Below are 26,280 nucleotides of genomic sequence, written 5' to 3'. Positions count from 1 at the left end.
GTCTGCACTTTGTAATATTTTGTAAAAGTACTGAATGTAACAATCACTGTCCTGATTGAGAACAGATTCGTCTTGTGCTCAAGAAACAGGTTATATTTGCACAGAGGTTTCAGTCCTTTTTTAAAAGAAGCCCTGCAGAGTAAAGCAGCTTGGTTCAAGTAACAAAAAGCTCCTCTACTATTTTCATGAAAGAATCTTTGAACATACATGATTGAAAGCCCTTGGGTTGGTACATACAGACATCTCCAGGTTACAGAATAGCAGTAACTTTTACTGTCGCTGTAGAAACTTTATATATTCCGGAAGGATGACCACTGCAGATTGCATTGTAGCTGTTAAGAAAATGTGTTGGCGGGGAGGTGCAAACAGGGACAGGCGCATATGCAAGACATCATACAATAATCTGCAGACAGTGTTGTTACTCTGGTATTATGACTCATAAGGGACAAAAGACACCATCCAGCCTGATTATCTTCAGGCTCCAAAAACATTTATATTTCTGTCAAAATATACACTTTTAATATCTACTGATCAAAGCTCTACCTCAGTAAATCTTGGACATCTTCATTTGCTATGATTCTGAATTTAACCCACGACAGCTTTATAAAATATTGGCTTGACCTTACTGACCTTTATTTTCTTTTAAATATATTTATATCTATTTATGTTGTTTTACTACATTTACAAACGGTTTTATCTGAAGTGATTACTTTTGCTGTTCACTGTTTTAAACCATTGTAATATGAATTGTTTTGCTTATTTTCTGCAGCAGCTTGAGCTGCAATTGTGCTAGAAAAGGTGCTATATATATTAAGGCATGATTTTTTTATTGAGTTACTTACCTGGTATAAGTTTTATTTGGAAATGTAAAACCAGAAACTATCAACTCTGTGCAGGTAAATTCTCAAACACCTCATAAGGCCTTGGTAACACACATTTTTAGGTAAAAGGAAACTCTAGGATTACAATTTTACATGGAGAGAAAAAAAACCTTCAAATTTCATTCTTTTTTAGTTTAAGGTCAGTGTTCAGATTTGTTAATATAAACTATGTCTGCCAGGTAACTTTAACACAACTGACTTTATTACTGAACAGACCTTTCTAATTTCACTCAGACTAAATCTACACAGCTCCAACCTAAAGCAGTGTTTTATGTATCAAGTCTTTTCAAACTTTCATCCGTATCTGAATGCTTGTTCAAAGCTACTCATCCATCCCCAGAAAACACTTTCCAACAGGCTGCAATACCTGAAAGTTAACTTGCAGCCAAAGATGTGAATACTAAAGTTGTGCAAGTCACCCTTTTAGCGAAATGCTGCAAATATTAGCTTGGGACTTGAACCATGTCTTAAACTTGTTGCCAAATAATTGAGATTTTTTTTTTTTTAGATTAATGATATGCTATGAAAGGCAGCTAGTATCATTACAACATTAGCAACTAAAGCAAATATTGGTGATCATTGTGAAAGCAAGTATGAATGAATAAAAACTCTTCATGCTTAAGTCTAATGTCCCCTTACTTCACTTGACTACTCCCTACTTTTTTTTTTATTTTCCATATGATATGGTGGGGGGGAACAAGGCTCTGCACTTAAATTACCTGCAGCGCACAGAGCCTTAACAAAAGTTGAAAGCCTATGCTATTGAAAAGCTGGTATCACAAGGCTCTAAATGCTAATGCTACCATATCTCTTTTTCCTCATCTGAGTGAATATCAAGTCTTCTTCAGAATAGCGCCACAAATGCAATTAAGTCTGAGACACTGGGCCATACTCTCTGTCTTGGAGGGCCTGTACTTGATTGTACCACCTTTTTAGGCTGAAAAAGGTGCACCTGATGAATTACTCAGCCTCTCCAAAGAGGCGAGGGAACAAACTTGAAACTTGCAGATTCAGAGGAAATTCTCTCATCATTTTTTTCCCACGAAATTTTTCCCTCTTTCAACATCCAGCTAAATTCCCACAAGTTCAGGGTTAGTGATGTGATAGTCTAGCAGAGCAATTTGCTCCACTCATAAAACACTGCATAGAAATAACTTGTTAGCAACACTTGTACTGAATTAATTCTCAGTTTCCAGCAGAAAATTTGTTCTAAGCTTAGCTTTGAGATGCATTTTATGTTCTCTCGAATGGAGAACATAACATTTGAATAGTTATTTAAATCGTGTTAAAGGCTATAATTATCACTAACCATCGGAGATGAATTCCTCTCCCTCGGTTTGCCTTGGTTGACATTTACTTGAATGTGTGGGCGTGTGGACATATCAAGATGGCTGTATGATGTAACTTACCCAGAGATAGCCTTGAGGTAAGGAAGTACTTGCTGCAGAGAAGCCCAACAGTGCACAGTGAACAGGATTGTGAAGGGCAGTTTCCAGCTTTAAGGGAAAACAAACAGACAAGCAAATCCTTATTAAATATGTATTGTTCTAATACTGCATTTGTTTAAAAAAACATTGCTGCCTTAATGCTTTTTTTTTTTTTTTTGGAAAAAAAAATAGTTACATGTGTAGCACAATGGACAAAGGGCCCAAAAAGAAGAAGCAAAACTAAAATGCCATGTTTGAATTTTTGCTGAACCGCAGATGTCACAAATGTTAAAATTTAAACATACACCAGAGGATTTACTGTTCCTGAAGAGGAACACTCTACTGATGTTAAATTATTAGTAAGATGGGAGGTTTAAGGCAATTTAGGAGAAAATGGCTTTGAGGAACACCCCTGTCCCACAAATCGGCCTCTTTAGTTATTCACAATGTGACAATCTCAAACCAAAATGCAGCTTATCATATAATCATCAACAACCCCTGAAAAATGGCAGTGATGCATACCTTGTTGAAGAATTGATTTTTACGTGTATCTCTGCTAATGTTTTCATTAACATATAACTTACTGTGTTCAAAAATTTCTAAAATACAAGATGATATTTGAAAAAAAAAAAAAACAGTTTTACCACTGAGGCAAACAAACCAAAAACCGATGAAAACTGGTATTGCAACTGAAACCCAAACTGAATCTGACCCTCTGCCGAAGCTGCAAGACTCCATCTGCTCCCATTGGCTGAATTCAAATGATCACACCTCTCTGCAAATTTGGTCCAGTGAGTTTTTTTTTTTTTTTGTTTTTTTTAAAACTTGTCCTGTCCTGTCCACCATCATGACCGCAGTATGATGGTCTGGCTACCGTGTTGTGAAGGGCACGTTGGTCCAATGAGTTCAAACTTAGACTTTATGTTAGCAAACAATACTATTCTTACAGACCAACCGCTTTGCCTGAGGGATGAGCAAAGATGCATCTACATGTATGTCTTGGTCACAAATGTTGAGCTGTGACATTCAGTAATAATTCACAATACTTGTTTATAAAAAGTTGTGGAAAATTATTATAAATTATATATTTATATATAATAAAATTATTATAAGTCAAGCTGAAGGAAACAAGTTTAAACAGATAATGAGAAGTTGGACCTTTGGTGACTGAGTAACTAGTTGTTGTATCATGATGGTTTCTACACACTTAGAGTTTGCATTCTGTGATTTTTTTTTTTTTTTTTAATATATCTGTACTTTCAAGGGTATGGGACTTTAAAAGGTTTATTATGCTTTTTCCCATTATATATCGGACTGGCCTTGTTGTTTACTCTCAAAAGTCCCACAAAAACTGCCCACCCATAAAACATGGACTGTAAATTTGACAAGTCTGACATAATTGGACAGTAATTGTTTTAAGGCTTTGTTGTTAGTCTGCATGTTAACAGAAAATAGTTGCATTAGCATTATTTAAAATTCCTTCATCAAATTTCTAGGTTTAGACAAATGGCATCATATTTGCTTTCTGAGAATGTTTTTTCCATTTTGGCTTGACCCAAAAAGATAGTAAATCTGAGATTACCATAACTCGCTGAGGTAAACAGTTGTAATCACTATTATAAAAAATAACATAAAGCTAACACCTAACTAAAAGGTAAACCAAGTCATTCAAGCTTATTCATACGACAGATTAGGGTTTTTTTTTTGTTAAAAGACTGACTGAACTTGACATTTTCAATATGTAGGCTATGAATAATATATAATATCAAATGCCATTCTTTTCAAACAAACATGAGAGATGCTTACTTTGAAACATAGCAGGCCATGTGGAAAACAGAACTACTAATTGTGTATTGTTGTGATGATGGGGGTTAGATTCAGGTGAGTTTGTGTGTTTGAGAAGGTGAAGAGTAAGTGAGAGTAAGGAGAGCATCACGCCTTTAACTGTCGTCCTTTGTGGCGGCAAGCATCAATCACGGGTAATTTACAACCTTGACAAAAACCCACCCTCTTTTTCTATCTTGTTGGAAGTGTTTGTAAACACTAAAAATAAATTTAAAAAAATAAAAGAAACTGACCAGATCACAGATCTCCTCATCTGCACTGGAAAGCTATTCCTCCACTCCCTTTGTGTCTGTCCCCATCTATTCAAATTCATTCCACAGATGCATGGCTCTTCCTCTCTATCAATCTCTCACTTCTCATTTCTCTTTCCCATCATTCACGCTTTTTTTTTTCACCTCCCCTTTTTCTTCTATCATTGCACTTCGTCTTCCTTTCCCCTCTTCCCCCCATCAAGAGCTGTGAAATGTTTTTTGATAGGTAATTAACCAGCAGCCGTAAACGCCTTCCATATGGAAAAGGCCTGTGGTTAAAAGAAAGAAAGCTGTGGCAGGACCAGAGGGATTGAAACACTATGGTGCATTGTGCTGACAATTTGCTGGTGGATAGATTTTATCAGTCACCTGAGACTAGCAAGCATTGTCGGCCAATCTTCTCAGGGCCAGAGAGCTTTGTATGTTAGTGCACTGCGGTGGTGATTTGACAATTCTAGTGGGATCTGTTTATGTTAGAGATATAATATGAATGACTTCATATTACCACTGCAAGACATTAAGAAAGGGGGGGATAATAAATATTCACTCTTGCAATAACAATGTTACTTGCAAAGTAAAAATGGATATTGTCATATTCTGCTAATTGTCAGTGTTTCAGGTGTCTCATCATACACTACTGATATCATAGTTGTTGATATTGTAATAACAGAAGGATTTCTATATATTGCGCAGCCCTACTTTATGGTATTTAAAGACAGATTGATAAAGAGTAGCTGTGTAAATAAACAGGCTTGTCTCTTAAAGTGATGATCACTATTTCAACATTTTTATGCCATTTTTATAACTTTTGAATAATAAACACTGGAGAAAAGACTAAATCAAGTTTCAGAATAGTCTCATACTAATTAACTATTTCTTAATGATACTGTCGTGCAGAATGCTAAAAATCATTAACCTCTTTCCATATAGGACAATTATTCAATGCAGCCAGTTATGCAATCATTTTCAAGAGACACATAATCAATTTAACTTCAAACTTCCACTTGTTACATGAAGCAGCCTTTTGTACAAAAACAAAATGCTTGGCAAGGCATGAAATATCAAAGAACACGGAGGCAGGAACAGATTCTGTTCCCATTAAAACACAAACAACTGCCATGATCGATGCAATAAACTAGTGGTCCACATATTGAGCTTCTTTAAACAGCCAATAACAAGGAGCACGGGTGAGCATAACAACAAAGCTTGTGAGATCATTTCCACCTGTGAATGTGCAAATTATATTGACAGGCACAAAGGAAATGTGAGCCTACAGCAACATCCATATCACTGACAAGCCCAATGCTAATACAGTATCAGTGAAGGCCCATTTAAAAATCAATGACCTCCAAGGTTTTTCAAAGTCTATTGTGAGTCTCATTTATAGAACAGTCTGTGTGCATATGTAGAGAGATGTAGGTGTGAAGCTTGGAGACTGAAGATGCCCCCCCCACCCCCACCCCCCCCTTATGTGGGTGCAAGATGAGAGGAAGGTGAATCTGTAAGCCAGTTGAGTGGGGTTTGATGGAGGACTTCAGGAAAAAGGGGGAGAAAAGGGGAGGAAATGGGCAGGTGAACTAATTAGGGTGAGATTTGTTGATGTGATGAGAGGGCGGCCTCCCAGCTGCTGGGTACCAATGACCCAATGGTCGACAGAGAGTCCGCCCCACCCATCAACTCAAGAGGGTGCCAGCCCATATGCCGGTTCCAGGTAGGTGTGGTTAGCACAGAAACATCTATTGTTTTTCAAGAAAACTAATTTAAATCAGAAAATTAACTTACATTCCTGTTGGACAGAAAGGATGGGAGCCCTTACTGAAACTCCCCTGCATGTGCTGGGAAGATGTTTTGTCGAAATGCACACTGTTATGTCTCTTGGCTCATGTCAGCAACAACATGCAGTGATTGTTATTGGTAGTGGTCTGATCTGACAGGGAAGGGTTTTAATGATTCATGTTTTTGGCTGTCAGACTGTCAGAGTAATGTCCCCTTGGTAAAGACAACGTCCCCAAATCCAATTATTGTTATTTCACTTCCCAAGGCTACCAAGGTGCAGTGTTTTTCCTTACAGCATTTTTCCTTTGTAAGCATTGTAAAATCAGCTTTTTGATGTGTGGAGGATTTACCACACAAGATTCGTGACAACTGCTTACCAAAAAGCAACATATTCACCAGGGGACCATAATGCATGTGATGATAAGACACTGCAGCCAGAACTGCACTGTTTGGCCTCCACCACACTTATGTAATATATTTGCTTTATTGGAAAGAATGCTTTGCAGTCACTTATGAAATAGTGCCTTACATGAAACTCCTGACCACATATTTCTGGACTCTTCTAAAGACAAAGAAAATATGTTTGCAAGTGCTTTATATTGTGCAGCACAACCAGCTGAAAATCTAATAAAAAATATATTATCTCAATAAATGGCAAGCATTCAGAGAGCTGGATGCTATATATTAGACCCAAGGAAGGAAATTATGCCTGTAGGTTTTTTTTCTAATTCCATAGTCACAGAGCCTTCCCCCAATTCCACATACCAACAATCTTTTACACGCACTAACAAGCACTAATAGAAAACTTCCACTGTTTATTAACTGGTAATTGACTGGTGCCGCCGCACCCTCCTCTCTGCAACCCCACTGCCTGAGGCTACAGACTGGACGACCACAGAGTGAATCACCAGTCAACCTGAAACTACTTACATCCTAACCTCTGATATAGGTAATACAAGCTTAACAAGCTACTATCATGAAAAGATAGTTTGCAAAGTTGTTATATAGGTTATCAAGACTAAAGGCACTGATGAAGAGTGATATGTCTTCGTTGCTGATAATTCAATAATACAATGTGATTTTTAATAGTTTTTTTTTTTTAAGTGTCTTTTGAAATCACCCTATTATGTTAACATACAACACATTCAAACATCTGTCGAAGAAATTTGGCTTGCGCAATAAGCTTCTACATGCTTTGCAAGGAATCTACGTCATTCCTTATATATGTATGTATGTGTCTATGTATATATATATATATATATATATATATATATATATATATATATATATATATATATATATATATATATATATATATATATATAAATATATGCACAATATAGATTGCAATTCATTCCTTACTTATAATATACAAAGTCCACAAGACTTCATGCCAATTTATGGTTGATGCCGAAGATGGCTCTGCAGACAGATGGACAGTGTTGTCTTTCTCCTGCATTTGGTTTCATGTGTAATTTAGTTTGATTTCAAGTTAGCTATCTTGACGCAGTGGTGCAATACCACCCAGGGGTAGTGTTGAGTTGAATTCCTGACACACAAACAGCAAAATTAACAAACCAGGGAGAAAGCACAAGAACCTTAAAAAAAAAAAAGAAAAATGGCCAAACCAAAAGCAACTGAGGAAGAAGACGCAGAAAAATAACCTGAGTATGATATCGACATGGGATCAATGGCAGGAACAGGAACATGTGAAGAGAGGCTGTGTGAGTGTATCTGTACATACATCCTCTAACTGGTGTCAAACCACGGAAGTGATGTCCAAACTCAGCAGTGCCCACCAGTGTAAGAACTGACTTAATAACCACAGCAGTGTAAAAGACTTGGACATGGAAGAGAAGGCAGCGACACATGACGTCCCCATTTACATACATAGGAAGCATAAATAGGCCATTACTCTTTGGGTCAATCTTTTAAATCTTCCCACCAATTTGTCATTCATCTTTTAGTCTTCTGTAACCGGATGTACCGGATGGTTTGTTACACAGAACCATCTGCAAGGTATTTTGTTGGGAGCTGTTTGGAAAAGGGCAAGCACTTTTAAAACATATTTGGCAGGTGAGGGGGTGAACCATCTGTCTATCACCATGTACCCTTAGCTATCAACCAGCCAGATCAACAGAATGGAGCCTGTTGCTAAACAATCAAACACATGCTGAATAACACTTGGGAGAAGAGCCAAAACATCTGTTCTTCTGAGTGCTTCTTAACACCTCTTTCAGCGAAGAAATTCTCTCACTTCTGATCAAAATGGTGGCAGGAGCATCTTTGTGATGCTAACTGGTCTGATACAAGTTTACTTGGCCACAAACATATAAAATCTGAGTAAGAGGAATTCTCATGTGATTTTGATTCTGTGAATCTATTATCTCATAACAATAGCTTTGGAGCACTTTACACATTTAAATTGAAACATTTCTTTAATCTTGATTTATACAGGCAGTCCCACTGGAACAGTGTATTTTATAAGAGGGATCTGTTAACCTAACATGGATGTCTTTGTGTGCCATTTGGTTTGTCCGAAAAGAATAACTGATTATTGACATAGCATAAAACTGTGCCTTTTTTTAAAAAGAATCTGGGTACATATATCTTTGGTGCAAAATTGTGATGCATGTAAATATAAGTAGTATTTAGATAACATTTATAGAGATGTCAAAAAAATGAGGAGAAAATGAAATAAATACATAATTTAAGAAAATACTATTTCAACAAGGGTAATACTCAGCGAGAAAACATCTAGTGCGTGCGATGCATGTAAAAACTTAAAAGAACAGATGTTGACAGTGGAACAGAAAAAAAAAGACAAGAGGTACGACAGCTGTTCAGTGAGTGAAGCCTGACCACCGTATTTGTTAAAAGTTCTGACCACCAAAGACAGAGGACCACCAGAAACATCAATGTAATAATAGTCCAGTCACTCAGTCGTGGAGAGTGGTAAATCCATTTGCATGCTTTAATAAAAATAAATAAATAATATCTTTATACGCATCATAAAAACATCTCATTTTTCTCAGTTTGCTCTTGTATCTTTAAGACTTTAGGACACCTTCTTACCCTTCAACCCATTGTGCTGTGACTGATCGAATGACTTGTCAGAAATGGCAGTGTTCCAAACAGCCACTCTTTCTTTGTCTGAGGTGTGCCAAACTTGCCACAAGGCAGGCATTATGCAAATGTATTTCATGGCGATAGTGTTAGGTAATGTACGAAAAGTCTGGATGATGAAGTTTCCTGCAGCTCACAAGCAGTGCTCTGTAAAAGAGATTAACTCCCCTTAGTGTAGACTTTGGCTTTTTACAATGCAAAGTACATTTACCTGCACCCATGCATTATATGATGATCTGATGTGTTGCAGCTGACGGCTCCCCGAAAAAATACACCATGTACAATCTCACAGGATGAATTATTCACAGAAAATCTGTTTCTTATGAATATTGTGTTTTGTGTGTGTGTGTGTGTGTGTGTGTGTTTTTTTTTTTTAAAATACATCACAAGTGATAGACAGCAGCTGGCTACTGGAACTGATGCAACACCAGTCCGTGGGATTTTAGTAAAAAAAAAAAAATTATATATATGTATATATATATATATATATGTATATATATATATATATATATATATATATATATATATATATATATATATATATATATATATATATATATATATATATATATATATATATATATATTTTGGTTTCATAAGTTTTACTGGATTACCACTGGAAAAGTTTTGTCTCTTTTTAAAGTTGCCTTTAACTGAACCCATTGTGGTGAAGGTTGGTGAGGTAAAATGCCATGCATTAACCAAATAGAAGTATCTAACTTCACTCGAGGTACGTGGTACAGTATTTTCAACCAGTTATATGCAGTATTTGTGTTAAATAGCTAAGATGAAGAGCCACTGTGAGATGTTAAGAATTTTAGCTGTTAAAAGTGAGACATTACAAATAATTCATCTTAGTTGCCTGTACTTTCCCCATATCTCCCTTGTTAACCTGTAAAATTGAGCTTACTGATTTAGCTCCTCAATGAATGCCACTTAGTTGAATCGATGACATGTTCATGTCTAAATAAATCTATAGTTTAGCTAAAGAGCGTTCGTGATTTTAATGAATTGTGTTCATCAACAGGTGTTTGTTTTGTGTTGCTCAGCTGACAAGCAACACATAAGGGATTTATTTATTTCCATACAGAGCAGATAACTGTGATTGAATTACAGTCACTTAGAACACATGCGGAAGGAATGTTAAAGCCAGATGTGAAGCTAAGTCCTTCCTACTTGTGGTCAGATCTCACAAAACAATTGAAATGGCAGCAACCAATAAAGCTTCTCAAGTGAGAGGCAAATGGATACAAAGTTGATGTCGTTAACTATGATCTGGTACTCTTAGGGCACATTCACACCAGCATTATTTATTCAAATCCTAGTCCACTTGTACAAGTCAGTCAGTTTTAAGCAGACCAAATACAGTAAGGAGACTGCAAAACAAAGTGCATTGGAGTTTCAATTAATGGCACTCATTTATTCGTTTTCTCAGTCCAATTCAGGCTGGAGTCTATCCCAGCAATCATTGGGAAAGAGGCAGGTACACCCTGGACAGGTCACCAGACCATCGCAGGGTCAACACAAAGAGAGCAACCATTCACGCTCACACTCACTCTTAAGGGCAATTTAGAGAAACCAATTCATTAGAATGTAGAATGTAATATTATTTGGGTTGATTTTTCATTAATCATCATTACCGCTTAGTCCAATCAAGGGTTGTAGGCAAGCTAGAACCCATCCCAACAGCAAACATTCCTGCTCAGTATCATTCTTACAGTGATCAACTGACCTAACATGCATGTCTTTGGATGGTGGTAGGAAGCCAGAGTACCTGGAGAATACCCACACATACATGAAGAGAACATACAAACTCCAAACAAAAAGACCACTATACAAACCTTCCCCAGCCGAGGCTTGAACCAGTGACCTTCTTTCTTTGTCACTATAGAGTTAACCATTACATCACCGTGCAAAAACGTATGGCATTGCAAGCAAAGCAACAACCAAAACATATGTGTTTGGGGTGATGGGTGGTTCTGGAGGGGGGAAAGAGCTCACTGTCAGATGTGGAAGAATTTAGTAAAAATTCTGACAGAAAACTTACCAACCCAGACCACTAGGATCTGATGGAGTTCCATATTTCCCTCTGGCGTAGTGTAAAACTTGTTTTAAAGCTCCGATTCATTTGAGAAGAGAAGCATTGCCACAGTCTCGGTCCCGGATAATGTCCACAACCAAACCGAACTAAGTCCCCAATTGGACAAAGACTATCCACATGTAAATGGGCCCTTGATATCAACCAAGAGTCAAAAAATATTTTGAGTAGAGATCTAAACCATGTTTGACCATAATATATTATCTTTATATTTGCTGATGTCACAAAGTGATATGATTAAGATTTGATTTGATTTAGGAATCAGAAATGAGCATTTACACAATCACGCCACAAAACAACCAAGAACAGCAACATCCAGGTTCATATTCATACCCAAATTTAGCATCAAAGACTCAGTAAAGGGGCACAGTCAAGTTGTACTGAATGCATTTGCTATGAAGCCTGAGCCTTAACATCACACTTTCACCATGCACACTCATGACACAAACATATGGGGACAGCAAACTGTTGTTTGCTAATTAACTATTTTCTAAGACATCATACTCACAGATGAACCGAATTTAAAAGGACAACAGGATCAAAGCTGAAACTTGCAGCTAATGTTATGATTTCATGTGCTAGATGTCACCCTGTGATTTAAATTCCACCAGCATCTACAGGCAGAGATCAAAGGGCCAACCACCTGCTGTGCTTGCAGGGCTGCATTACACTCTGAGTATTCAAAGTCATTTCAAGACAATAAGATTAAACCATCTGCACGAGGAAGCTGAGTAGACAGCCTAAGTTTTAACTCTTTATGGGTCTGTTTCAGGTCCTTTAGAGGTGGTTAGGATATGCAGCAAAACCATATGACTATCAGCTTATTATTAAAACCCCCTCAGGACTTTTTCCTCAATTTAATAACCACTGTCTGTACAGTAGCCATTCCCTGTCTCCCTCGGCTATGCCACAGATCATATCGGCAATAAGTGGAATGAAGTTGGAGAGTGGTTTTGCATATTGCTGCTCAGAGCCACAGCCTGACATTGGTAGGACATTATAAACTCATATTCATGACTCGACTGAGATTTTCCTCCTCGTGTCCTTCACTGCTCCTCGCTGAACCGTTGCAGCATGCCCAACAAATGTGATGCAAATTCACTCAGTCGCTATGCCCCAAGCTCATACTCACACTCACACACACACATACACGGACCCTCACACTGCCACAACTGAGTCCTGCGGCCATGGCTCTTCCAACTCTGGATGAAAGCAGTGTCCTGCCCCCACATTAATGGGTTTAAAAGAGGACTACAGGCCAAAACTTTTGCGACGTAGTCAATCGCTTCCGTCACCTTCCCCTTCTAATTTCCCAGAAGCAGGAGGCATCTACAACGGGCCAAGACAAGCCTGGGGTGAGCACTCTTTGCGGACCTCAAAGACAGAATATTATACAACGTTTTGTCAATATGAGGCCGAAAAATGAAACATTGGCTTCTTTAATCTTTAACATCTGACGGTATGAAATGCAGAATAAAAAGAATTCTAATTCCATCTCAATCCTAGGCATGCAGTGATTGTGACTGCTTTTGCCAAGAAAGCTCTGCACATCAAGGAACACCTTTTGAATTTCAATCACCCATCTTTGGACCCTAACTCTGTGGTCGATTGTTTGGCATCACACAAGACAACACAAATCATAACTGCTTCTAAAATGCAAATCAAGTTGTTTGAGCATACACTTCAATCCAAAGTATTAGTATTACCTCTTCCTCTCCAAAAGACAGGAAGAGGTAATACTCATCTATTATTATTTTGACACGTCCAACAATTGCTACTTTAAGCAGCATTTATAGTGTTGGTGTGTGCATGTCTTGAAAACAAGTGAGCAAGTAAGCCTAATTAGCAGAGCAGAGACTAAGTATCATTGCAACAGACAAGCCTGGTCTGACACAATAAGAAATCAAATAGAAGACTGGGTTTTCTTCCCTTTCATTTTGAACTGATTCCGCTTTTGAATATCTTCTTCTCCACACTGATGTATAATCACAGAGGATGAATCAGGCCAAATTAGCACATTTAGCAGATCTACAGGATTTCCCTTCTGGGTACATAATTTGTTCACGCATGCTATCTTAACAAGTACAGAGTGAGCAAAAACGCAGAGCCAGAGAAGCAGAACTCTACTCTGAGCCAGGGCTTAAATGTCTATGAGTCCCTGTAATTAGTATGTTAACTGTCGCAGCAACAGATCGTGCCCTTTACAAATGACCTCTCTGTCAATCAGTGGGCGTGGTATTCCTTTTCAGAAGATAAATATGCACTATGTGGCCCTCTTTTGGCAAAAAGGCCAATAAAGAGGAAGAGAAAATAACATTAATTTGATGTTAAAGTTATATTCAGTAAAATAATACTTAATACTTTCATTCTACCTTAACTGTAACAACCACACTGATCAGAAACAAAACAAATAAAACTCTTTTTCACCTTTTCTTGTTCAGATGTTTGATCTGAGAAGGTAGGGGTCCGTCAGATGAAATTATGGAAAAATTCCATCAATGTATCAGTGCTCATACAGTCTCTTGGGTGTTTGTGTTTCATCTTGCAAATACATCTATTCATTTCAATGCAAACACATCAGTAACTCCAGCTGCCCACGCTGTGTGCACAAACAGTGCTACTATGTAGCCTGATAAGTGGGAAGGAAGGTGAAGATGGCAGGCATTCATAAAAACCTTTCTCTGATCCCAGTAATTATGGAACATATGGAACAATACAATGCTGACACAAAGAATAAAAACAACAGCTATCTGGAACAATTTTCTGATAATAAACAGATTTTCCAGTTGAGTCTTTTCTGATCTGGTGTTCGTCTTTACAGCAGCTTATGAAACTTAACTCTATAGAAACCTCCTGTTAGTGACTTTGCACATGTCAGGATTTGTCTCAGGAGTGTTCACTCACCACATTTCCATTTTACCTTTGTGGTTCTTCAATCTTTTTAGCTGCTGACATGGGACTTAAAATCATTGCAAAGGGAGGTGCACAGCCGGCAGTTGCTGCTTATTCTTCAAAGTACCTTCAAATCATTACTTGAGTTCAATAAACTTGGCTGCTGAGGCTGCTTAGCTATGGCAGAGAAGAGATCCAGATCTACAAAGAAAGACTGACCTCTGTGCACTCCTGGTACATTAGCCGAGATGTTGCAAACTGTCACAACTCCCTCAGAGTTGTTCTTAGTGAATGCCAAAGTTTGACTTCTGCCCTGACCTCACAGAAAGGGCCTCTTTGATCGGGAATCTAAAGCAGCCTGAGATTGTGTGCTGTCACTGTCTGCCGTATATCTGACAGTGACAAGTTTGGTGTGTCTGGAGTTTGGTTTTGCTGAGCCGAGTCACAGTGACCAGAAGGGGCCAAGTCGTATCAGTTCGAGTGACAGGCCGGCTCTGATCCAGCTTCACACAGGGATTGACGTGGCTACTTTCTTTATATTCTGCATGCCAAGAGCTTTTCTGCCCTCCTTGAATTTAGAGGCAGAGGTGGTGTGTTTTGGTGGAGAAAGTGGTATGCATGACTGTATAGCTTATGACCATGCAAAGTTTAAAACAACATTGGGGTTTATTATGTTTTCCAATAAAAAAAAAAAAAGACATGGGAATATGTTAAATGGTAAATGGATGGTAACTTTTTTGGGGGGGAGGGGACACTACAGCACATTTACAAACCATGTGGGGTCTTGTACCTTTGCATTGAATCTTGAAAGCAGTTTTTGTTCAAGCTACACATTTACACCAAATTGTTTGATTATATAAATATAGCATAATGCATATAAAAACTGCTGCAATCCCAAAAACCCAAACACAATCAGTGAAATAGCCCAGCATATTTTTATGTTATAGCTTTTTTTTTCTTTTTTTTTTTTTTATAATTTGTACATTTATTTATTTTAACTTTTGGTGTCCCAAACTAAAGAGCTGAGGTGGACACACTGATGTCACGCTGAAACCATAAAACGGAGCACAGAACACTGAAAATCATTGGTCATCATTGTTCTGACACTTGACCCTGTTATCCCAGAAAAAGCACAATGTGGAATATTATAAATGCTGAAACGAAAACCAATTGTGATGAGGATCAGGTCTGTGAGGGAACAAAGTGCAGTCTGGAAACCCTCCTGTGCACTGGTGCATCCCGCTGCTAGTGTTTTCTGTTTGCCAGGAAGATATTACTGCAGAGTGTGAAATGGGGGGGGGGGGGGGGGGGGGGGTGTCTGGGTGGATATGTGGTTGGAATGAGCTTTTAATCCATGCTGTGGACTCTATTCCTGACAAATTAGAGAAATGGTTGATAAATGCCACTCAGAAAAGAAGAAAACAACCTTTTAAGAAAAATACAGGGAGAAGAATTTTAAAAGGTGTCAACTTAATGACTAGCTTAAAACAAAAAAAAATGTAATTTAAAAAATGCTCTTGCACAGGAAGAGGGAATAAATCTTCAAAAAGGTTTTATTTTGGGAAAGGTCACCTTTTTCTCCCTGTCCTCCTTTTTAATCCATATTTTATGACATACTTTCTCATTTGTAATGTGTGACACAGGCATGCAGACACAGCCTTCCCACTTGGATGTAAGAGCTTTAAGTTACTGTGTGTGTAAATCGCTCATCCTCTATACAATCCTATAGAATGGAGCCATGAACACTGTGTACTAGCTAGTGCCAAATATGCCACTCAACAAGCTCATTTACTGTACAAGCAGTCGCTTTCATGTGGCGTCTGAATGCTCAGCACTGTTCTCTTATCGCCCCACCAGCAGGAAAGATAGACGATACTCTGAGTAAGAAGAACATGAACAACACACTCCTGAAACACAAGCGAACCAAGTAAACAAGTGCAGACCCCAGTGACCCCGCAGAGTGCAGTTCTAACAGATGGCAAGTAAAGGCACAACCTATAACACAATTAATGGATTTCACGGCTTAATTGCGAGCCATTAAAAAAAGAGGAACAAGACATGGGTATTTAAATAAATAAAGATGATGATCTGTGTGATCTTCGTAAACTCGTGAAGTGCATTAGGGGTGAGATGTTTGCAGGCTTTGCTGTTTTTCTCAGCTGGGATACAGAATCTAATCCTTTCAGAAAAAAAAAGAGAGAAAGCTAACCCTGATGCAGCACAAACCCCTTTCCAGTTTGTCATTCCGCACTTCAAAGCATACATGATGAAATCCCCCAAGGTATTATATGAGCTCTGGCATAGCAGCCATCCTCAACCCTTTCCTAGCCTAATGCCTCATAAACTGAGTCTGGAAACATGTCCCTTTACCATTCTTTAAGTCTATTTAGCCCGTGGATCTAAAGAAGAACCTTTCATAGCCAGAGCTGCAGAGGAAGAGATGGTCTGTGAGTCATAATGTTGCAGAGAGATTCCTGTCCCCCGCTGTACAATTCTGCAAATATAGATTGCACATGTGCCTGTTTGAAAATGGTCGTATCAGGACAGCAACAAACGCTGACATGCTTCAGAGATTTTTCTGAATAAGCCGTGCATGAGAGCATGTATGAGTCAGATGAAGACAGGTATGCAATTTTAGCCACTTAGCTCACTATTCAATGGAGTACATGTGACCAGTACCGGTTGGTTAACACCTTGTTCAGCTGTCAGATTATTGGGTTTCACAGACACATTCTGTACTTGTCTGTAGATGTCAAACTAAGCTTAATTTTTGTCGAGGTGATGCAAGCAAGAATCCCCAACAACGCACTCAGAAACAAGACCACAAAATCAATCTAACATTTCTATGCGACATTTCTCCTGACATATCTGTCAACTCTGAGTTTTTTCTGCATGAATCCAAAGCATTCATTCTGATAAAACTGACATCAAACACCAACATGCTACTGCTGAAAATGGCATTAATTGTTCCATTTAACAGTCGTTTCTCTTGTGTGAAAGTCTGCTTTAGAATCTCCTATTAATCGCTTAACCCAAGCACCTTACACCTCCCTGTGGGCAAACTGCCAAACCTGCCCTGTTTCATCTTTCAAAATGGCCGAGAGGGCAGTTAAACAGAGCGTGCTGTGACTCTTTAAACAACAAGGATCAGAATGCGGTTCGTCTATTAACCAAGATAGTGCCTGATTCTCTGTGTGTTTGTGTGTGTGTGTGTGTGTGGGAGGGGGGGGGGGGGGGGGGGGGGGAAGAGAAGAGAGAGAAGGGAAGAGAATGAGAGAGATAAATTGAGAGGAGTCAGTCCGCCCCCGCTGTTCTCACTCAGCAGCCTTGTGATAAGGTTTATCTCCGGCGCCTAACGAGTACGCCCAGTAGCCCTCAGTAGCTCCCATTGAGTGGACTGGGTTGCACGGAGCTGCACATAGCCAGCAGTGGACTAAGCTCCCTTAGGTGACCTGTGCTTGTTGTTCATGCTTTGTTGCTTTAGAACTTTATTTCTGCAGGAAATAGCTTCAGCCCCTTCGGCCACATCTCTTTTAATCTGGGCTTTCTTTTTTTGCCTCCTTTTCTTCATCCTTTCTACTCACTGTAACTCAGACTGCCAAGAGAAGCTGCAAGAGCTATGGAGCTTTGGCACAGAGAGGCGTGTGTCTCAAAGGCAGACGCTGAGGCCAAGATGGAGACACAGAGAGGGAGAGGGGGACTGCTGCTGAGTTAAGCCCCTAATCACAGTCTGCTCTGCATGAAGGACTTAAAGTCACTCCATTTAATGCTACCTTCTCTTTAGTCAAAAAAAAAGGGAAAGATATGTTGCCTACCTCTTCAGTTTTTCGACCCCCCCCTCCCCAAATTTTACTCCATAAACATCCTCTAGACGTTTAAAAGTCCAAAGCTGTCATACAAACTGAAACAAATACATAGAAACCTCCATGCACTGCAAGAAAAATCTGAACACATTTGCATGCAGAAATTCTTTTTTTTTTCTTTTTTTTTTTTTTGCACTTTTACTTCCAAAAAAATGTGCAAACTTATTTGACATATTTAAAAAAAAAAAAAAAAAAAGGAATTAAATTCCCATGATTTACATTTCATGGTGAGCCAGATTTGTGTCTGACACGGCTGCCATGTCCTTTACTGCTGTGATCAGGTGCTTCATTCGTTTTGGCATGAAGCAGGAAATATGAGCAGAGACGGCGGGGTCCCTCTGGCTTAAATAAACTAATTGACTTGGATCAGCATCCGCTGAGATGTAACAGTCTTTCACTGAATACGCCACGTCTTCAAGATCTTGTGGGAAATCCCTCTTAGCATGTCAAATCTAGACTTTTTTTTTGCATTTCGAGCTGCTATTTAACCTCACCTTCCTCTCTCATCCTCATGCAGACTATGGGTTACTGTACAGGTTTTAATCTAATCCTGAAACATTGATTTATGCTAGGGCATTCCAATGCCATTAAGGTAATTGCATGATCACTTTATAACACCCTCCCCTGGTGGACATGGTAATGTGCCTCCCCCCGCCACCCAACTTGCTCAATAGGACCATAACCACATTATGGCTATAGAAAATGTGGTTGGAAATATCATCTTTCAGCCCCTGCAAATTGATTTCAAACCATTTCCAGAGACTTCAAAAGCCCTTTAAGTCGATCTCTCACCTGTGCTGACCACTTGCTCTAACGGAAGCTTCTACGTCTTAACAGCTTGTATTGATCAGAAAGCAACCTAAAAGGAAGCTCTTATGTCACTTTATAATACCAGTGGTATGTATTTTAGAGTGAAATCATCACAGAGAAAGTCCATTTTTATCTGCTCGGGTCAAGGCAACTGGGCTTTGATTCCATTCAACAGGAAGTGACTGTGCAGAATGACACACTATGATCTCTTCTGACACGCTCATTTATTAAAGCCCAGACTCTGCTACGACTGGACTAATGGCTGGTTGAAAGCAGAATTAATGTCAGCAAAAGTCAAATTGCTTTGACAAACTGAGAAAAAGTAATGCAGCCTTTCCCAGGAACATAAACACTGCCACTACAGAAACACAGCGTTCTGTTGGCAAGCTCATGAAGGCATCCTGATTTAAAATCCTAAATAAGAAACGATGCAGCTGAAAATGTCATTTGTTCCACTGTTTATTCATAAATACATCATTACTCATTGCTTTATGGCATTATTAGCATTGTTGCACTCCCAATTATATTTGAAAACACCAGCATTATATATATAAAAAAAAAGTTTCATGTGATGTATTTTTTAGTAATTCTCATTATTTCTTTGGCCTCCAAAACATCTACAGTAATTTGGCTTTCCATCATAAATACTTCACACTTGATTCATATATTATATTTAGCCCCATAAAGCAGACATCCGTACCAGACAGCATTGGTAAATAATAAAATAGTGCCTGCCAGATGAAGTTAAATTCCTAAATAATCAGAAGATCTGGCGCATCATTAACACAGAGTTCTGCCCAATTACCGTTCACACGTGTTGGAGAAATGAACGGTAATGTTGTCATTACTACAGTGTAAAATTGCATGCAAATTAATGCATCATATTTGTAATTACCAAGCATGCATCTCTATAAACTACTCCATGCTCAAGAAACAATTTACTAGAGTTTGCAGACAGATGGTGTATAAACACTAAGCTCATGTTTAAATGGATAAAACTGATATCATCTGTGCTTCACAACATGTGTCACAATTAAAAAATATAACTTCCATTTCCTGAAATTTAAAATACAAACCTGGAGATACCCTGTACACAGTTATTGACAACTGGTTTATTTAATGAACTTTATAAAACAGAAAGACTCATCTGTGCTTAGTTTTCTATGGTCACATGGCATGACTTAGGCAATATATTATAGTTTTATTGTATGTACACGGTAGACAGAACGGCAGCAAACACTGCACTTGCAGAAAATTTATTTAGACCACACTTTTTTACCAAAATTCAATGCCTGGTATAATTAAAAGTACATTTGTTTGTAAAAACAAGGGCGATCTAATAACAGTTTCCATGACTAGGAATAAAATATTCAGCATTCACCAGTGGTCTTTTTCACCAGTGGTCAGCAGTTCTGGATATTTCAAAACAGCTTTTGAGGTTGGTGCTGAGAAAAATATGATAAAAGGAATTTAAAGTAATTCAGGTAGGTCTGGCATCAACTTTAGCAGTGTTCTTATGCCAAACCGTACTCCACATATGCAACCAAGTAGCCAATCACAGGCCAAGGTGAACACTTACATTGAAAGATAGGCATTAAAAAGAAAAGATTTATTTCCAATGTTCACTACAAAGACTTGCAGTCGTCGTAGAATTATGGTATACATACATACAAAATCAAAGTGGAGATGTTTTACAATGTGTTTGTTTTAAAACGGTGATATACGCAAACATGAATGAAACGTGAAAAATGGTGGAGGTTCTGTCACACTGCAGTGTTTCTCCTCTGGAACGGTCTAGTTTGAGGCTAAAGTCACAGGAAAAATACTTGAAGCAAACAAATAAAACAAAATAAAAAAAACAAGGAATGGAAAAGATGCACAGTACACAACCCTATTGAACACTTTCAACAGCCCTGAAATTTGTAATTACAAAGTGGATTCCTGGAAATTCAGAAGAAGCTGAAGGCACAGCAAACTAGGGTGGCCTTCTCCATGGCCACAGGAAATGGCAAGCGGTTATCATTGCTGACAAAGGTGGTTAAACCAATAATTCATAATTTTGAAAATTCAATAAAAAGGACAAAAGGGATTTGGAGCAAGACGAATACTTGTAAATATTTTCAGTTAAAGCTTTTTCAAACTCTTCAATAACTCTTGTTTAATCTTAAAATGAACAGAGCACATTTACCTTTCTCTCGAGGGACTTTGCAGCAAAAACCGGCATGTAACAGGCAAGCAGTGGACACCAAAAGGGGACTATTGTTTTCCCTTCATCCTCTCCACATAACCAGCCTGGGGAATTCTCCTCTCCTGAAACAGAAAAAAAGTACTTTCTTTAAAAAAAAAAAAATTAAAAAAAATTGATTACTAGCATGTATACCAGAATTTCAGTTTGTAGAACTCTCTGAAGCTATGTCTAACCACAAAAGATAATCAGAAAGACATTTTACAACCCGAGGCATGTAATGTGAACAGTGTTATTAGCATGTGAATCTAATAATCAGCCAGAGGCTTATTCTCTGTTGTAGGAGGCGACGCCTGGCACCGCCAACACAAGGCCTGAGCAGTGATTAAACCTGCACTTAATCAACACTGAGAGTCTTTCCCAACAGGAAAAATGCAACTGCTGGATTTGAGTTATAAGACTGGATATGCCTTCTCTGCAGTCGTAGCTTTACAACAGGTGCCCCACTGACAAGCTGCAAATCTGCCAAAGGACCGATTAAGCAACCATGTAATCATCTATTTAATTTTAAGGTAAGTAAATTGTGCATGAGATTTAACAGCTTGTCAAAAATGCCTGTTTGGTTTGATTGCATGTGGAGCCTTAAAATAAACACACAGTTTGTCTTTTACATGTGATAAATCAAAAGCTGGTAGAAGAATTTGTTTGATAAGCGACAGTGTCTGTAGAAAAGGGCGGAGATCGAAGGGTGACTGGGGTACCACTGGCTAACTCTGAAATGTGATTGTACACCCAAGGTGACAGATCCTGGAGGACAGTAGGGTCTTCCTACACTCATGGATCGCCAGAGGAGCCACATCAGCCTAGAGGAAGTTTTAAAATGGTTTTCTGGTTAGTTATCCTTTAAAAAGAATGGCATAAGTTAGCAATGTGTAAGGTCTATTAAGCTAATGTTAGTCTGAACAGGGCCAAAAGATTTCCACTGTATTCCAAAAGGTTGCCACTGTATTAGTTATTATTTCCAAAGTAAATTCTTGGAAGTAAACTTCACACATCAGTGTAATTTCCACACTCTTAAAGCATTAAAGAAAAAAAATCCCTTTTAAAAGAATTTTAGAGCTAAATATTATTTCTGCTTTTTCACATTTATTTCTCAAAAAACTTCAGTCATCCATAAAAGTATCAAACATTCAAAGAATGTTCCATTAAGTCACAATAAACCCACACCAAACGATTTTTAATCTAATAGCTAGTTTTATAGATAATGAATTTTGTAATATTAGTTTCACATTCTAAAAGAAGAGAAAATGTGATTTTTAATCTTCCCCACTAAAATCAGCCCTATTACAGGCCTGTGCATAAGAAATGCTATTAGCAAAATTTAAAGCTGAATTCTAAATTGTGTGATGAGATTTTCTTGCCAATTGCAAGGCAAAATGCCCAAAATTAGAAGACAAAAAATTAAATTCATACAATACATGAGGTTTATTGCTCTCTTAGTGATACACTAAGGAACTGTGGCATACTTTCTCAGTCGGGCACATACGTTGGCATTTGCATTCAAATTGTACTGGGAACTCTTTCCATACAATGCAAGTCGGTCTAATGTTGACTCCGCTCTGTCCCTTTCTCTCTTTCTTTCCGCCTCTTCTTCCAATAGTGTATTCTTGTGTTTGTTTACTGAATGAGCTACGGTGCATATCCAAAACAGCTGGTGTGTTTATATCCAGTTACTCATGTATGACATGGTATGTATGATAAAATTTTGCCGTAATGTCCTGGAAGCAATAAGTGTTGCAGTTTCTTAGAGTCTTCAGGATACTTCTGGAAAGCAAAGGCTCCCGGTTTGTACACAGCAAATATCCCTGCCATCAAACTAGTCAGAAACACAGATTGTGAAGCTCAGAAAGTTGCAGTGTGTTTTGATGCTTTGCAAGAAGAGTTTAGACACAGACGTATGTCATGATTGCTATGTAACAGCGGTGCTGCTAGCCATTAACGTCTGCTAGCCAAAGGCTGTCAGGTCAAGTCAGGCTTAATATGCTGACCTGACTTTGGTGCCCTACACATAGTGTGGGATGTGCATGGTGGGAACGGTGATGCTAAGCCTGAAGATAAATAGCAATGCTAATATAGCATATCTAGTTCTATGGTAGAACTAGTTTAGTTTTAAATAAATGGGAAAAGTTTGCTTTATTTAATTTTCAGTGAGTGTACTTCGAGTATACTTACCAATTACGCAAGATAAAAAATACTTTGAAAAACGTTCAAGAGTATCACAATGTCAGGACTTGATGTTGCTTGTTTTGCTTTGTGCTGACTGAACTGCAGCAATATAATCCAATTTAATTTAAATAGCAAACTAGCAAGGCTGGAGGTGGATTTTACATTATGTTCATTCATTCATTCATTATCTTAACTGCCTAATCCATTGAAGGGTCGCAGGGAAGCTGGAGCCTATCCCAGCAGTCTTTGGCGAAAGGCAGGGTATACCCTGGACAGCCTGCCAGTCCATCCCAGGGCCACACAGATACGAACAACCACTCACACTCACACTCACTCTTAGGGGCAATTTAGAGAAACCAATTAGCCTAACATGCATGTCTTTGGACAGTGGGAAGAAGCTGGAGTACCCAGAGACAACCCATGCATACACAGGGAGAACATGCAAACTCTGGCCACTGTCCAAACCTCGCCCAGCCAAGGATCGAACCAGCGTCCCTCTTGCTGTGAGGCCACAGTGCTAACCACAATGCCATCGTGCAGCCCTAAAATTATGTTATAGCAAAAAAAAAAAAAAAAAAGTGAAAAATATAACCCAGAACCAGTTTGTTTAATATAGGAAGATGCACAAACATATCAAGTGCCACATTCATGTTACTTACTATTCATTGGACCTATTTTGTAGCCCTACCTGTTGAAATTATATATCACAATACTCTATACTCTCTCACAATACTCTCTTATTAACACCATTATCACAGCACTGAGTGTAAGTATGTGTGTGTTCGATTTAGCACAAGAAAACGCTGAAAATATAATTTAAACGGGTGACATGGGTTTATACCGCCATCAGTGTGCATACTACCTGTACTAAGTATATAGTTTGCTTCAGAAAATACCAAATCAAAAATTGAAGAAAGAAATTACTAACTTATAACATGAGTCCACAGACTCGCCAGGCTTTTTGGGTAAGTCTCTACAGCTTGGACTGAGTATCTGGATTTAGGCAGTTTATCCCATACTTCCTCAAAACCCTATTAAGCCTTGTCAGATTGGATGGGTGTATCTGCAAACTGTTATTTTCAGTAGTCTCTGCAAAGATTCTACAGGGTGTATGTTTTAGCTTATGCAGTCAAAAACGTCTCCTGAAGTAATTCCCATATAGCTGTGATTGGTTACTCTACTTTTCTTTACTGCATCCAGATAAGCTGTTGAGCCATGTCATTTATACTGATGAGCAATTCTGTCTTTGAAGAACTTTGTTATACTGGACATTTATCATTTATACTCAAAAACAGTCCCTCTAAACAACCCCTAAAGTTTCACAGTGTGAAACTCCCATCACCATGTTTTACTGAGGGCTTAATGTGGTCTGGTAATGCAAGTTCTTCTTAAATGGTTCAGTTTTGTTTCACCAAACTAGATAATGTTTTACATAAAACACAGTTTGCGCATTTTCAAACTAGAGGTGGTCATCACCTTATGTTTCACACCATAAGTACCTAATTGGTGGAATACAGCAGCTTTAAAGAGGCACTACAAATACTTGCATCCTACCTGCGGTGTGAAATATCTCTGGACAGTAAAAGCTGGTCTTATGTTGACTCTTGCTAACTCTTATCGCTTGCTCTGTTCCTTTCTCTACTTTTCCCTTTTTTTCACCCTGCAATAATGTCTTCTTGCATCTTCTTGCCATGGCATGCACGCAAAACAGCCAATGTGTGATGCGGTGCATGAAGGGAAACTGAGCTGAAGCGTATATATATATATATATATATATATATATAGCGCTCCCTCTCTATTCCCTCACACAGCGCATGCAACGCCCCTTTGAAAAATAATTATATAAAGGGATCTCATATATCTTATCCAGTGTTTTAATGCAGCTATATTTTCTTGTTACATCCTCCACGAGAAGCTTCATCTGAAGCCGGGAGCGATCAACGTGGGCAGTGATGTCTGCTTTTTGTGCAATGAAGCTTGTTATTTCATATCTAACAAGCAACATCGTCCGCGGCAGGGCGATGCCACATGTTGTAAAAATGTACGTATGTTTTACCACCTCGATCAGCTGTTTAATCAAAACAATCTGTTTTACTTGCAACAGCAAAATTGCAGAAGCGGCATCTTACCGCTTCATGCTTTTCCGTGTTAACCACGCCCACCTCAACTGTCCAACTAATCCAACAATGGCTGCTGGTAAAAGGTGTGCCCACTTGGTGTTTAGGCAGCTTAATGAAGCCTTAACTACACGTTCGCCCCCTGGCGGTTGGAAGACTACTGGTTGAGAATCTGAGTGATCAGAAATGCATGCAGCAGAGCTCGTCTTTTGAATGTAAATATCGTTGACTATCAGGTTTATTTAATTGTGGCCAACAAAATCGTGATCACGATCAAAATCCAATCAATTGTGCAGCTCTATTGCATACTGCAAATTTAACTAGCATTGATGGAAACATAACATCAGGGTACAGGGTGTTGACAAAAACAACAACAAAAGAAATAGACTGAGGGAGTTGGCCAAGAGAAATTATAAACTGGCCTAATAATAATAGAATGTTATGGTTCTCACAAACTGTAGTGCAGCCTGCAGAATATGGTGTGAAGCCATCCCTTTATGTAGTTAGAGCTTGCTTACTATGTGTGTATTGGTAGTGGACAAAGCTCGAGTGTTGGGGTGACCATATATGAGATGGATGAAAAGAGGACACTTGGTAGAGTGCTGCATCCCGATTGTGTGGAGACACAAAAATGTAATTGAATAGAGGATACATTTTGACCGAGTGTCTTTGTGTTTGGTGTTTGTCCCTTTATAAACCAATAACGTAGTACATACACACTCCCCTTCCACAGTTTAAAAATACTTATTATGTTTATGAGTGTGAACTTTAATGTTTTTGCCA

General features: G+C 38.5%; 1 protein-coding gene across 1 annotated transcript in view; it reads right to left on the bottom strand.

Annotated features, from left to right (window-relative positions):
* arhgef10la (Rho guanine nucleotide exchange factor (GEF) 10-like a) overlaps positions 1-26,280 on the bottom strand; it is a gene marked incomplete at its 5' end in the record, with an annotated part of 119,178 nt that overhangs the window by 23,799 nt on the left and 69,099 nt on the right. Inside the window, 2 exons of the mRNA XM_079242019.1 lie at positions 2,291-2,377; positions 21,158-21,279. Of these exons, the coding sequence (XP_079098145.1) occupies positions 2,291-2,377; positions 21,158-21,279 (209 nt within the window). The remainder of the gene's footprint in view (positions 1-2,290; positions 2,378-21,157; positions 21,280-26,280) is intronic.

Source organism: Telmatherina bonti (assembly GCF_933228915.1).
Source record: "Telmatherina bonti genome assembly, chromosome: 6".
Taxonomy (NCBI): Eukaryota; Metazoa; Chordata; class Actinopteri; order Atheriniformes; family Telmatherinidae; genus Telmatherina; species Telmatherina bonti.
The sequence above is the reverse complement of the archived record's forward strand: the minus strand, read 5'-3'. Positions and strand labels throughout refer to the sequence as shown.